The sequence below is a fragment of the Peromyscus eremicus genome, chromosome 23 (genome assembly GCF_949786415.1).
Source record: "Peromyscus eremicus chromosome 23, PerEre_H2_v1, whole genome shotgun sequence".
In the NCBI taxonomy this organism is placed as follows: Eukaryota; Metazoa; Chordata; class Mammalia; order Rodentia; family Cricetidae; genus Peromyscus; species Peromyscus eremicus.
The window spans coordinates 26,552,298-26,567,110 of NC_081438.1; the positions used below are offsets into that span (position 1 = coordinate 26,552,298).

Sequence of the window (14,813 nt, forward strand, 5' to 3'; positions counted from 1 at the left end):
TCTACTCACTGATGGTGGTTAGCAGAACACGGTAACGTTATCGCCATTCTGAGATCTCTGGCATCTTGTGACCCCACGTGCCCCTGTGAGAATGGCCAGTTTTCACCCCATTTCCACCACGCCCACTATGTCTTGACATATACTGGGTCTTTCTTTGCTTGGAGAATAACATAAGTCATCTCCCTAGAAGATTCTCTTTCATCTATTCCATCAATCTTTTTCCCCCCAAGGAGGAGGGAACATCTAGGAATTGACCTCAGGACTTCCTGCAGGCTAGACAAGCCCTCTACCACTGAGCCACGCCCCCAGGCCCTCGGTGGGGGATTCTGGGCAGGTGCTCCAGCCCTGAACCACGCCCCCCACTCCTCATTGGTAGAATCTAGGCAGGCGCTCTACTATTGAGCCACACCCCCGCTCCCCAGACCCTCATTTGTGAGTTCTAGGCAAGTACTCTACAGAGTCATGACCCCATCTCAGGAATGGTTTTGAAGACTACAAATCAAGAATCACTTATAAATCTCAAGACACCTAAACTACACAGCAGCAGCCGCAGCTGCGGGCATCAGTGAAAAGCGAGCGGTTTGGTTGACTTCAGGCACCGGCCGTGTGCTCCTGAGAGTATGGTCACATCACCGCTACCGCTCTTGGAATCTTCTACCCCTATACATCAATCACAGAAGGAGCAAGCATTTTGCCAGCTGGGAAAATGCCCTCGGCTACGTCACCTCCCTCCCTTCCCGCCTGCCCCTCCCCCCATCCCAGCCCTGAGCCCCCTTAACTGTCGGGAAACCTGACCCTAAACACATGGATAGTCCCGTTACTGAGGGACACCACCAGATATTTGCCGTCTACCATGGTGGTTACCCGGGGCTTTTCCAGGCCATGATAGGCTGTTAGGAAGTCACCAAGAAGTGACCCCTTGGGATCCAGGATGACCACCTTGTTGACCTCCCGAAGGGTCAGAAATATGTAGCCTTTCTTATCCACAGACACGGAACCTGGCTGGCAGCCATGTAACCCGGGGCCCTTGTATTCCCATATCACCTGGCCTAGCCCATCACAGAAAACCACGCTGTTCTGCTGCCAATCGGACCCTACAAAATTGCCCTGGGGGCTGGTGGTCAGGAACACCAGTGCCCGCTGGCCCCGGCTAGCCTTGCCTCCAGGGATAAACCGGGTGGCCAGGCTGCCGTCCTTCTTGTACACCTCCACGTGGCCTGCCACACTGACGGCGACCCGGTCTCCACAGGGCATCGCGGCCACGGCGTGGCTGGACTGGGTGAGGCTCAGGGATCTTCGCCATTGAACTTCGCCCTCGGGACTGACGAGGTAGAGCCTGGCATTGGCGGAGAAAGCCACTGCGTTCTGCAGGGCTGCCACACTGCATGGGGAACTGCTCTCGGGCACCGGCACTGTGCCCTTGTAGTCGCCATTGAGGGAGAAGCGTTTCAAGACCCTGTTCTGCTCATCCGCCACCAGGATCTCCTGGGGGCCGTAGGGACAGAGCCCGGTGATGCGTGGGGAACGTTTGTCTCCGGGCATCCTGGTGGGGAAACTCCAGGAGAAAACAGGCCGCGGGAGGAGGCTTGAACCTTCTAGGTTTGGCCTCAGGATGGGGCTGGGCTCCCGAGAAACGGGCTTGCCCCGCCCTTTGCCCTTCTTCTTCTTGTTAGCTCTGTTACCCCTTTCGATTTGGACCTCGTCATCCTCTTGGGAGCTCTGGGCTTTGCCTTCTTTGGGAGTTGAGGCTCCGTCCTTACACAGGGGCTGGGTTCCACCCTGCTTCCCCGTCTTGGCTCTCTCCTCGCCTTGGCTGGGGGCCTCATCCTCTCCTGGGGTCCCGGCTCCACCCTTCACATTGTCTTTCTGGGACTGTTTTGGCTCCTCAAAGGAGAGTCGAAGCAGGTGGCAGGTCTTGTCCCGGAGCCCAGGATGGAGCTCCAGCTTGGGCAGCAGGCAGCGGGTAGGCCCGGGGATCCAGGGACAGCCTTGAAGCTGGCGCAGGCGCTGTGTGATGGTTCCCTCCAGCGAAAGGATCTCCGCCTCCAGACCCAGGCTGAGCACTCGGCGGGCAAAGGCAGCGGCCGCCTTGGCCACTTGCTCCTGGCCCTCGATCTTGGTCAGCCTCTCCCTGGTAGCCTCCTCGGCAGCCTCCACATGGGCCCGGAGCTGTCCCAATACCTCCTGCTTCTGGGCCAGCAGGTTCTTGAGGATTCGCTCCGCCGCCTCCTCCACCTGCGTCCCCACGCGGGCCGCCTGCTCTCGCAGCTGGGCTAAGGCTTCCTTTTCTGCCACCCGGGTGGCCTCTAGCTCCGTCAGATTGCTGTCCACACCAGCCAGTAGCTCCTCGAGGCCCGGCTTCCGGGAACGCACTGCCTCCGCCAGGGGCAAGCAGGGGTGATCCAGATGCGGCCCCAGGCGGCAGTCCTTGCAGAGGAGCTGAGAACACGGTTGGCATAGGAAGAGGAGGGTTTCCCCCGGGTGCTGGGGGCACTGGGATGCCTGGCGCTCGCGAGCCTCTTCGTCATACCACCCGGCTCTGTAACCCACCAAGTCAACCACTCGGTGCTTATGGGTCTGGCGGGAGCAGCGATGCCCGTCGGCACAGGCCTGGCATAGGTCGTCCGCGCAGTCCAGGCACCGGGCTGTGGCGGGTCCTCCAGAGCTCTTGCCTCCCACCAGAGGGCACAGAGCGCAGGTGGGCTTCCCCGAATGCATGTCTCCGGGAGCCCTGGCCTTGACGAGGTCCAAAAGCCCATTGACAAAGAAGTTGGTCTTGAAGGCGGCCACACCCTCGAGAGGAATAGGCACAATCTCCCGACACTCGGGGCAGCGGACCTGGCCACCGATGTCCAGTTGGGCCAGACAGTCCTGGCAATAGGTATGTAGGCATGGCAGTGTCTTGGGCATGTGTAACTGCTCCAGGCAGATTTTACAGGCTAGGAAATCGCTGCTCAGAGCCTCCAGCAGAGTAGGGGAGGAGACTTTGGAGACCATACTATAAGGCAAGGGGCAGAGGTCAGAGGCACCCTGGCCACGCCCCCACCTTGGTTCCCCGCCCCCTTCAGCCTGGCCCCTCCCCTGCTCTTGGCTGGTCTTCCCACTCACCTGGAAGGTTGGGAAGTCCTGGCTTCTGGGAGACACTGGATACTAGGGGAAGGAGGTCTTTCTTCCGCTTCGTCCTCTTTACACTCAACCAAATGTAAACATGCAAAAGCTGTAGGTAGCGCTGATCCTGTGGAAAAAAATGAGACCAGGAAGGCCCCAGGCCTCAGAGATGGAATAATCTAATTATTAACATACCAGGTCCTGGGCCAAACATAAGGGTAGCCCAAGCCCTTCCGGTCTCACGTAGCCCAGACTGGCCACGACGTTGCTATGTAACCGAGGATGACCTTGAACTTCTGAACTTCCTGCCCCTGCTTCCTGAGCTCTGGGATTACAGGTGTGTGCCAGCACACCAGTTTTTATGTAGCACTGGGGATGGAATTTAGGGCGTCTTGCATGCTGGGCAAGCACTCCAACAAGTGAGCCACACTCCCAGGTTTTGGGGTGAAGCCTACGCTCCCCCTGCCTCACCCTCCTGAGCGCTGAAATTATAGGCATGTACCACTACTATAACACGAATCTTAAAAGGTCTTATAATAAAAAACCCAGAGCCAGATATCGGGATGAAAGCTGAAAGATCAGAGAAGCAGAGCAGCAGCCACTAGGTCTTACCTCTACGAAATCCTCAGCCTAAGGAGAGTGAGTTCCTGTTTCCTCATGCCTTATATACCTTCCTCTGCCCTGCCATCTTACTTCCTGGAATTAAAGGTGTGTGCCACCACTGCCTGACTAAGTTAGTGGCTAGCTCTGTCCTCTGATCCCCAGACAAGCTTTATTGGGGTACACAATACATCACCACACACCACGTTTATCTTGGTGTGGGGTCCTGTTATGAGTGGACACTAGTGGTTTGGGTGAAGAGAAGCACCCGGCTTTTCAATGTTGGGACAGGGTTCTACGGCCTTGGTTTCCTTTTCTGTCCGTCTGAGAGAGTGTCCTGGGAGGGTAGGAAGTCCTACTTCCTGCCCCAACTATTTTTGAAAGTAATTCCACAACAAGACAAAGGCTCAGGGGGAAAAGTTCATCTCCTTTCCTTCTCCTGGACCTCGGGGTCCTGCAGATCTGGCCTTGACCCCTGGGGTCATCTAATTTTACCCTCTCCTACCAAATGCATCCTAGAAACTTCTGGAGGGAAGGCATTGCGAGTCCCCAGCACGGTGGGGACTTAATAGAGAAAGCTGGTAGAATCCTCGCACTCAGGAGGCTGAGGCAGGAAGACCGCCAGGAATTCAAGGCTAACCTTGGTTAGAAAGGGAGTTTCGGGACAGCCTAGGGCTACAGTGGTGAGTTCTGGCTGAGCAGCAGAGCAAGACCCAGCCTTAAAAAAAAGAAGAGAAGAGCCGGGCGGTGGTGGCGCACGCCTTTAATCCCAGCACTCGGGAGGCAGAGCCAGGCGGATCTCTGTGAGTTCGAGGCCAGCCTGGACTACCAAGTGAGTTCCAGGAAAGGCGCAAAGCTACACAGAGAAACCCTGTCTCGAAAAACCCCAAAAAAAAAAAAAAAAAAAAAAAAAAAGAAGAGAAGTAAATAAGATTGATTGATTGATTGCACTTCCCTTTTCCCCCTAGGTTGGGAGGGGAAGCTCGGGGGTGGGGGTGAGGGGAAGCTCGGGGGTGGGGGTGCGGCTGTCCGTACTCAGGGAGTGTGGGACACCCCACACAGGGCGGGAGGTTGAGGCACAGGGCCTGCCACCTGCCTCGCCCTCTCGGGCCTTCCAGGTCCCCCCTGCTCTCTCCCCTCCCTCCCTTCTCCTCTCCCGGGCTTTCTCACTTCCCTCCCCTCCCCCCAGCCTCGTCTTTCTGGGTCCCGGGCTCTCACCCCCGATCTCTCCTTACCCAGCCACTGCTGAACTTGGACTCTCGCAGCAGGGCCCGGGTAGCCCCGAAATCCCGCTACGGCCGGCAGCCGACTACCTGCCTGCAAGGGAAACAAAACTGAAAGTAGGTCGTACTGGGCTGCAACTTCCGTCCCCGGCCCGGGACAGCCACTCCGGGGCTCAGGCCCCGCCTTCCTCCCCACCCCACCCTGGGACGCTCCCTCCCAGGCCGGCCGGGCTCTGAGGCTGGACCCCCTTCCAAAAGGAAGGTCTGGTGGCCACAGGCCAGGGCGCCCGGTGGCCCCAGGCTCGAGCTGTCAGCTTGAGTGAGTGTGTGTGTGTGTTGCAAGCAAGACACAGTGCCCCAGGGTAGGCTCTCTGAGCCTGTTTATCGGGTGGGATGTTTATGTGTGGGAAGGAATGACAGATGGGTGATCCGGCCAGTGGGCGAGGCTCCTCCGTTAACCACAGTTGAAGCTGTGAGCCCCAGATAAGAACACTTTCCAGGGTTTAGGGCAGGCTTCCAGGAGAAGGCTCTATCTAGAGAGAGGTTTGAGGAGGTCTCAGCGCTTTGGGGTTCCCGGGGGCAAGGGCTTTCTGAGAGCAACAGGTGTGTGTTGGGGGGGAGGGGGCGGGGACACGATCAGAGGAATGAGATCCAAAATCTTCCTTCAGTCAAGTGTGGTGGGCACAGCTGTAATCCCAGCACTCCGGAGGTAGAGGCAGGAGGATCAGAGGTTTGATGCCAGCCTTAGCTACTTAGTTAAGTTTAAAGGCTTGTGGGAGCTGCTGGAGTCCCTGTGTGGAAAAAAGGATTACACAGACCCCTACACACACACACACACACACACACACACACACACACACACACACACACACACACACACGAGCGTCTGTAGGATGATGTATGAGAAGGAGACATTGTGAACCGGGGCAGATGAGGCTGTGGAGGAGGGAGGGACTGACTGACATGGTCGGATGCCACAGGCCAGGTAGTCAGTCAGAATGAGGAGAGGAAATCATTCAGGTGGTACCTGACTTAAGATAGTTCACTTTCTTAAGACAATCTTTCCACTTTCCCCCCTCCCAATGTTCTGCTTCACGGTGGTGTAAAAGCAATACATTCAGTTAAAACTGTATGTTTGCTGTTGTTTTTATCTGTTTATTTAGACAAGGTCTTGCTGTATAGCACAGGTTAGCCTCAAATTCAAGATCCTTCTGCCCCGGCCTCTTAAGTGTTGGGATTACAGGTGTGCACTACGACACTCCATCTTTGAATTTTGATATTGAGAGGAAAAAAAAAACTATTCTAAGGGGAAGGCCTGGAGAAGTCAGACAGCATAGAAAGAAAAAGGAAATTCACAAATGGACAGTAGCATCAGGACATAATATCATGAATGTAATAAATCAATACAATATAATTAATGATTACATTAAATGTAATTATGGAATGGATAATGCGAATGTAATCAATTAATACCACAAATGTAATTAATACCAGGAGTGTAATTAATGAATATCATGAGTGAAATTAAAAGTAAATAAATAAGAAAAAGGAAATTAAGGGTGTATGGGGGTGGACTGGGGATGTGTCTCATTCGGCAGAGTGCTTGCCTAGCCTGCATGAGGCCCTGGGTTCCATCCACCACATAAACTAGCTGTGGCAGTGCACACTTGTGACCCCAGCACGTGGGAGGTGGAGGCTGGAAGTCACACTCAGTATACAGCAAATTCCAGGCCAGCCTGAGATCCATGAGACCCTGTCTCAAACAACCACAAAAGGATGTGGACTTTGGCGCACGGGGCAGGAAGAGTCGCTCACTCCCAAGTCTGATGAAAGCTTCTTGCCAGCTGAAAAGCAAGAATTTTCAGCAGAGCTGGTACCTTTTCTGTGACGGTTGCCCAACTCAAAGACCATCCTTGTAGCTAGAGACACAATAATAGAAATTTCAAATAAGTGTGTTAAAAGAGGGGCCGGCAAGAGGGCTCAGCAAATAAAGGGGCTTGCCACCAAGCCTGAGGACCCAAGTTCAATCCCCAGAACCCACATGGTAGAAGGAGGGAATTGACTCCCATCATCAGACCCCCCCCACACCTAGGCCATGACACTTGTGTGCCCACGCACACTAATAATCAAGTTAAACTCTTTTTTTTTTTTTTTTTTTTTGGTTTTTCGAGACAGGGTTTCTCTGTGTAGCTTTGTGCCGCCTTTCCTGGAACTAACTTGGTAGCCCAGGCTGGCCTCGAACTCACAGAGATTCGCCTGCCTCTGCCTCCCAAGTGCTGGGATTAAAGGCGTGAGCCACCACCGCCCGGCTAAGTTAAACTCTTAAGACGTGTTAACATAGCAATGAACTTGGCTTAAGGCCTGAAACACAGGACCCAGCACTGCCTTTCTCCTCTCCCAGCCAGCCTATAACTGTCAGAAATCACAGCAGGCCCTTGTACTCTAAGTTGTGTCTTAATCCCTTGTGTAAGCCTTGTGAGCTGTGGTTTTACCTTGTAGCTTGTGAACCTACCCCAGCGCCTCCTCCAGAGGCACCCCACAACCTCATTTACAGGTAAAGAAGGGGGGGTCCCTTAGACGCCTCTTGGATGGGTCCACCAGGCAGCAGGCTCACACAGACCGAGAGGGGGCACAGGCACAGGTGGGCCTCGCCAGACTTCCCCATTCTTTTCTTTTATTTCCTTTCCTCTCTCCTCCCCTCCTCTCCCCTCCCCTTCCCTTCCCTCTCTCTCCTCTCCCCTTACTTTTCCCCCAGTCTTATTCTTTCCTGACAGTCTCCACTTAGCCCAGGCTAGCATGAAATTCAGTATGTTATCCAGGCTTGAGCTTAGAAGTCCCCTGCCTCAGCCTCCCAAGTTTTTGGTGTTGCAGGGTCCAACCAGGCTTAATTTGGGTTTAATTTACCCTTCTCTGTTGCTCTAATTTTAAATGGTCTTATAATTTAAAAAAAAAACCCAGAGCCAGATATTGGGGTAAATGCTGAAAGATCAGAGAGACAAAGGAACAAGTCACTGCCACCTCTTACCTCACCAACTCCACGAATCCTCAGACTGAACGCCCCTGAGTCCTCACCCGAAAGGGTCTCCGCTGAACTGCTCTAGTTCCTGTGTCCTTATATACCTTTCTCCGCCCTGTGTCATTTCCTGGGATTAAAGGCGTGTGCCACCACTGCCTGGCTGTTTCCAGTGTGGCCTTGAACTCACAGAGATCCAGACAGATCTCTGCCTCCCAAGTGATAGGATTAAGGGTGTGTGCCACCACGGCCTGGCCTCTATGTCTAATCTAGTGGCTGGCTCTGTCCTCCGATCCTCAGGGAAGTTTATTAGGGTACACAGCATATCACCACTCTTCCTTGAGTTTCTTGAGGTAAAAGGTTAGATTATCAATCTTCTATCTTTCTTTTCTTATCATTTTAAATTGTTTTACTTAATCATCCATTTGTTTATTTGTTATTTGTGCTCAAACACGCCACATTTGGGGCTTCAGGGGACAACTTGTAAGAGTTACTTCTCGCCTTCCACCACAGGGGTGGGGCGGGGTGGGGTCGGGTCACGGGATCGAACTCAGGTTGTCAGGCTTGGTGGCAAGCACCTTTATCCCCTGAGCTGTCCTATCAGCCCCTCCTAGTTCTCCTTTTCTGGAATCAGCTTTTAAAGCTGTACATTGCCCTCGAAGACTTACTTATCCGCTGCAGTCTAAGCTGGTCAACGTTCACTACCTAGCTCTCGGAGGAAAGAAATTCACTGTTTATTGCATTTGCAAATTCTGGTTTATTTTTTGAGATAGGCCCAGGCTGACCTCACAGTCACTGTACAGCAGAGGCTGGCCTCGAACTCCTGATCTCCCTGTCGTCGCCAGCCTCTGGAGTGCTGGGGGTGCAAGGGTGCACGGCTGCTCTTGGCTTCATTTACACGACTTCATTCTGTGGTGTAAATATTCCCGCCCTGGTGGATTTAGGATGTCAATGTGAAATTATAGAACATAAATTTGGGAAGGGACTCACAGGACTTCCCACAAGCCAACACCAACCGGCCCAAGGAGTCACTTCCCGTGGCCTATTTTTAGCTGTATTTTTCTTTTCTGTTTAAAGGGATTTCTTTGTCACAATTATGTATCTCATGTGTGTATATGAGTGTGACAGTGTCGTTGCACGTCTGTGCAGACCAGAGGACAAAGTTCACAAGTCGATTCTCTTCTTCCACCACGTTGTGGGGCCCAGGGATCAAACTCAGGTCGCCAGGCTTGGTGGCAAGCTCCTTTACTGCTGAGCCTTATCTTTGGCCCTTTATTTGAATGAAAATAAAATATTTTGTTACTATTTTTTTCTTTGATCCATGAGTCACTTAGAAGTACGTTGTTCAGATTTTGTAGTGTGTATGTGGTGTGTGTGTGTGTGTGTGTGTGTGTGTGTGTGCACTCACTTGATGGGGGTATGTGTGAATGTACATGCACATGCGTGTGTGCTCTTGGGTACAGGTGGAGGCCTGAAATTGATATCCAATGTCTTCCTCCACTGCTCTCCACTTTATTGAGGCAGTCTCTCAGTCGAACCCAGAGCTCCCCTTGCAGTACAGGGATTACAGGCATGCATCCCCCTCTGGTTTATGGGGATTCTGGACTTGAACTCAGGTCCTCAAGCTTGTCTGACAAGCACCTTCCCAACTGAGCCATCTTTCCCAGCCGCTGTGACTTCTTTTTCTCTAGGACCTTAGTTCGTTGAGAGGCAGATGTGACAAATGCTATTTAAAAAAAAAAGGGAGGGGGTTCAGTTTTAACTAGGTGGCACCTAGCCTGGACTTGTTCTTAGATCAAATAAGCCCAGAATGGGGACAGGAAACCTTTTGCCACCAGAGTCGGGAGACACAGCAGAGTTCCAAAGATCAGAGAAAGCATTTCCATGAAACACGACCATCTTCCATGTTACATGACTGATCCCATGCACAACCAGGCTAAAATTTGGTTTCTTCTCCACTTGGCTTTGGTGATGGCCACCGTTCTGCAGCAACCACGATTCTTTTTTTCTTAAATATTGTCTGAGCCTATATAGAGGCTTCTCACGGGGGCAGAGGTCCTTAGACTAGGTTAGATTTGTGTATCTGCCACAGAGTGTGGCTTCCAATAATTTGTTTTCAAGACAGGGTCTTATATAGCCTAGGCTGGCCTCATCGTTTTTTACGTAGCCGAGGCTGGCCTTGAACTCTGATCCTTCTGCCTCCACCTGTCAAGAGCTGGGATGACAGGCAGGTGTCACCAGGCCTGACATATCATTGTCTTTCTTAGACAGTAAAAATGACTTACTGGAGTATAAAGGCAAACATAAATAAAAATGTTTTTAACTTGGGCATGGTGTGCACACCTTTAATCCCAGCATTCCAGGGCAGAGGCAGGCGGATCTCTGAGTTTGAGGCCAGCCTTGTCTACAGAGTGAGTTCCAGGACAGCCAGAGCTACACAGAGAAACCTGTGTGAAAAAGAAAGAAAGAAAGAAAGAAAGAAAGAAAGAAAGAAAGAAAGAAAGAAAGAAAGAGAAAGCCAAACCAAAACAACAACAAACCAAATCAAAGTGGACTGATACAAAGGAATGGCACCCAAAGTTGAATCTTGACTTCCACATGAGTGCCCCTCACACTTGCAAGCACATGCGCGTGCACACATACTACGCAAACACACACACAAACACACACGCACGCACTTCAGAATTGCCACATTAAAAAATCCTGTTGAGCTGGAGAGATGGCTCATCGGTTAAGAGCACTGGCTGCTCTTCCAGAGGCCCTGAGTTCAATGCCCAGCAACCACACGGTGGCTCACAACCATCTGTAATGGGATTTTATGCCCACTTCTGGCGGCAGGCGTACATGCAGACAGAACACTGCAAAAGAAAGAAAGAAACAAACAAACACATAAACAAATAATCCTGTTGTTCCAAAACAGGTTTCCATTAGCTCACTGAGCGGTGTAGGCCGCAATCTTTTTGTCTTCACTGAATATTCTGCTCGCTTATTCTCTCCCTTCTATATGTTGTACCTGACTTTGTAGGCAGACCTCTTAGGTGCTGTTTATTTTTATATTACTTTACAGACAGGGTTTCATGGAGCCCAGGCTGGTCTCGACCTCCCTAAGTAGCCAAGGATGACTTTGAACTCCCAATCCACCAGCTTCCACCTTCTGCGTGCTGGGATTATAGACATGGTTTGTGAGATGCTGGGATGGAAACGGGGCTTCGTGCACGCTACGCCAGCATTCCACCCACCGAGCCATCCTCAGCTCTACTCTTGCTTTTGACAGGACTTCAATTTTTTTTTTAATGCTGAATGCCATTTATTGAAGGAGGGAGGAGGTCTTAAATACAAGATTACAGCACAATGGGAGAACCCCGGAGGGCAGAAGTTCGCTACAGATGTTTTACAATCTTGTATATAAGCTGTTAACGCCCATTATGCAGGATACACAGACAAGCATTCAGGAGGGTGGACCCGGCAGGGAATTAGCATAGGGAGGATATCAAGGTCACAGTCAGCAAGCAAGGCAACAGTTACCCAAAACCGGGGCCAGGATCCTACAGGTCCCCCTTTATACTAAAAAATGAGCTTCTGACTTAGGTTGCATGGGACATCAGCAGGTCACCTTACCCGTCATGGAGACACCTGCCCAGGCCACACAGGTGCTCTGTCTTAGGTTGGTGAGCGCCCCCCAGGCATTGCCGGTCTCTGAATACTCATTATCATACAGGCTCAATCGTGTGTGAGCTGCAGAGTTAACTGTTGCCAAAGATCTCAAAGTGATGCTGGGCTTGCAATCTGTGTGTTCAACACAGAAAAGACCAACAGAAGTCCTAACCCACTCACAGCCAGTAGGCTAAAGGCAACTGAGCCATTCCCTTCCTTAATGAGCCTTACTGCAAATTGGAGTCCTTGTAAGATGGTATCCCAAAAGCAAATGGAACTTGAGTTTATAAATTTATAATTTTCAAAGCCAATCGAAATGTATATAACTATTGAATTAAATTTATCATGCCCAATAGAATGAAAGATTAACTAACTGTGGTAGCTACTTTATATTTTGTCTCCCTGGTGGTGTACGGCTTCTGATATCTCCGCTTGGGTTTTGTGTGCGTGTGTGCATGTGTGCTTGCATGTTTTTGCATCTGTGCAAGCGCATGTACACATAGGTGCATGTATGCACCTGTGTGTGTGTGAGCAGGTAAAGAGTCTTATTTCAAGACTGACAGTCTGAGTTCGATCCCCAGGAAGGACCCACACAGTGGACGGAGAGAACCAACTCCTGAAAATTGTCTGCTGATATCCAGATGTATGTGGCGACCCATGCATGCCCCCCTTCTCTCATAAATAAATAAAAATAAAACAAATGAATAAAATAATAAAAAATTTAAAAAGAATGATTTACATTCTTGGGATAGTTATACTTAGAATAGCATAAACTAAAATGACTCAGAATGCTCATTTGAGGATTTTAAAATTACGTTTACTTATTTTTACTTTGCGTACTGGGAGGAGGCACGTGTGGAGGTCAGAGGACAACTATCAGGAGTTGGTGTCCTCTTTCCACCGTGAGTGCCTTGGCCACCGTGGTCCAGGGGACTGAACTCAGGTTGTCAGTCTTGGTGGCACCTTTACCTACAGGTCCATAGTGCTCCTTTGAAAGTGCATCCGAGGCCTGGTGTGTGGCACAGGCCTCTAATCCTGACACTTGGGAGACCTATCAGTAGAAGGAGCACAAGGCTATCCTGGGCTTAAAAAAAAAATCAGACCCAGGGCTGGATCCCCAAAACGACAGAAACAAAACCAAACCCCAACAAAACAGAATTGCAAAGATCCGGACCGCCTCCTCCAAAGCCGTTTTTACGGCCCTTGCCCACCAGAGGGCGCTAGGCCCCCTCCAAAGCTGACCTTAACCGCTGATGGCCGGTAAAAACCGCCCCTCTTCTCTTCTGAACCTCGAGGGTCCTTGTTTCTGAGCCCGCCCTGGGATTTGCAGCATTCCACCTAACAAATCATGATGTTGTCATGGCAACTCCGCCTTCCTTGTGTTTTTCTCCTTAGCCAATTGGCTAGGGATGGAAGGCTGCCCTGAGGGAGACTCCTCTGGGGTTATACTCAGAGGTTCTGAGAGGACGCCGGCTTGGGGTGTGGCTCAGGGTCCTTAACATGCACAGAGCCCGGGTTCCAACCCCAGCACCACATGCACCGCATGCACTGAATGCACCGCATACATATACCACATGCACCACATGCATCACATACATACACCACATACACCACATGCACCACATGCATCACATGCATACACCACATACACCACATGTACCACATGCACCACATACACTACATGTACCACATGCACCACATACATACACCACATACACCACATGCACCACATACATACACCACATACACCACATACACCACATGCACCACATACACCACATACATACACCACATACACCACATGTACCACGTGCACCACATACATACACCACATACACCACATGCACCACATGCATCACATACATACACCACATACATCACATGTACCACATGCACCACATACATACACCACATGCACCACATGCACCACATACATACACCACATGCACCACATACATACACCACATGCACCACATGCACCACATACACCACATGCACCATATACACCACATGCACCACATGCATCACATGCATCACATGCACCAGCACTGGCTCCACACCTGCAATCACAGCCCTGGGGAGGGAGCAGAGGGAGGGTCAGAAATCCAAGGTCAAGTTCAAAGCCAGCCTGGGCGGTCCCAGACCCCGTTTAATCTTCTAAAACCGGCACTCGGAGGCTGAGGTGGATCCCCATAAATCCAAGGACAACCAGGATTACATAATGTCTTCCAGGCTATCCAAGGCTCAGAGTTAGATAGACCTTGTCTTTTTTCTTTTTCTTTCTTTCTTTCTTTTCTTTCTTTTCTTTCTTTCTTTCTTTCTTTCTTTCTTTCTTTCTTTCTTTCTTTCTTTCTTTCTTTCTTTCTTTCTTTCTTTTTTCTTTTCTGAGACAGGGTTTCTCTGTGTAGCTTTGGAGCCTGTCCTGGATCTCGCTCTGTAGACCAGGCTGGACGCGAACTCACAGAGATCCACCTGCCTCTGCCTCCTGATGAAAGGCGTGCGCCACCACGGCCGGCCTAGACCTTGTCCACAAAAAAAAAAAAAAAAAAGCCTTTTCCTGGCGCCTGCCATGGTCAGCCCTCGGGACAGGTTAGGTCTTGGTGAACCTGTGGGCGGCCACTGTCGGAAGTCCCATTCTCCACGTCGTGTGTACGCATTTCCGGGACTGCGGATGTAGCTCGGCGGTAGAGCGCTTGTCTAGGGTGTGTGGAGCCCTGAGTTCTGGTCCAAGCCCACCTGAACCAGGTGAGGGGGTCAAGCCTGCGACCCGGCCCTCAGGGGGCGCTGGTGTGAAGACCACAAGTTCAAGGTCATCCTCCACCGTGCAGAGACTTGGAGGCTAGCCTGGGCTACAGAAGACTGTCTGAAGAAAGAACTGGTCCATTTCACACCCGCCGCGGTCATCACACCTGCCTTTCACCGCTGTGGTGCTGACGAACCCGGGGCCTGCTTGTGAGTGAGTTTCTCAACTGGATTAACGAGGTGGGGGATCCGCCCTGAACACGGGCAGCAGCGTCCCAGGGGATGGGGTCCTGCTCTGTAGATGCCCCGTGACGGGCCGCCGCACACTCCTCTGGCCGCACACTCCTCCTCCTGCACACTCCTGCTATCACACACTCCTCCCTCACACTCATCCCGCACACTTCTGCCGCACACTCATCCCGCACACTTCTCCTGCCGCACACTCATCCCGCACACTTCTCCTGCCGCACACT

At 51.5% G+C, this 14,813-nt stretch overlaps 1 protein-coding gene across 2 annotated transcripts; it reads right to left on the minus strand.

Moving 5' to 3' along the window:
- Window positions 1-774: 774 nt before the first annotated feature.
- On the minus strand, window positions 775-5,252 carry Trim56 (tripartite motif containing 56). Of its 2 annotated transcripts, XM_059249273.1 has the most exons (3): window positions 4,944-5,252; window positions 3,109-3,235; window positions 775-2,998 (listed from the first exon to the last, which is right to left on the minus strand). In XM_059249273.1, exon 3 carries the CDS (start codon window positions 2,995-2,997, stop codon window positions 775-777), a length of 2,223 nt encoding a protein of 740 aa, XP_059105256.1. In that variant the 5' UTR covers window position 2,998; window positions 3,109-3,235; window positions 4,944-5,252. The 2 variants fall into 2 exon arrangements, with proteins under 2 accessions (XP_059105256.1, XP_059105257.1); XM_059249274.1 differs by lacking the exon at window positions 4,944-5,252 and having other exon boundaries at window positions 3,109-3,341.
- Between the last annotated feature and the right edge of the window lie 9,561 nt (window positions 5,253-14,813).

Bases quoted from the DNA above. Each gene is read 5' to 3' on its own strand.
- Trim56 (XM_059249273.1), bottom strand. From the start codon at position 2,997: ATGGTCTCCAAAGTCTCCTCCCCTACTCTGCTGGAGGCTCTGAGCAGC.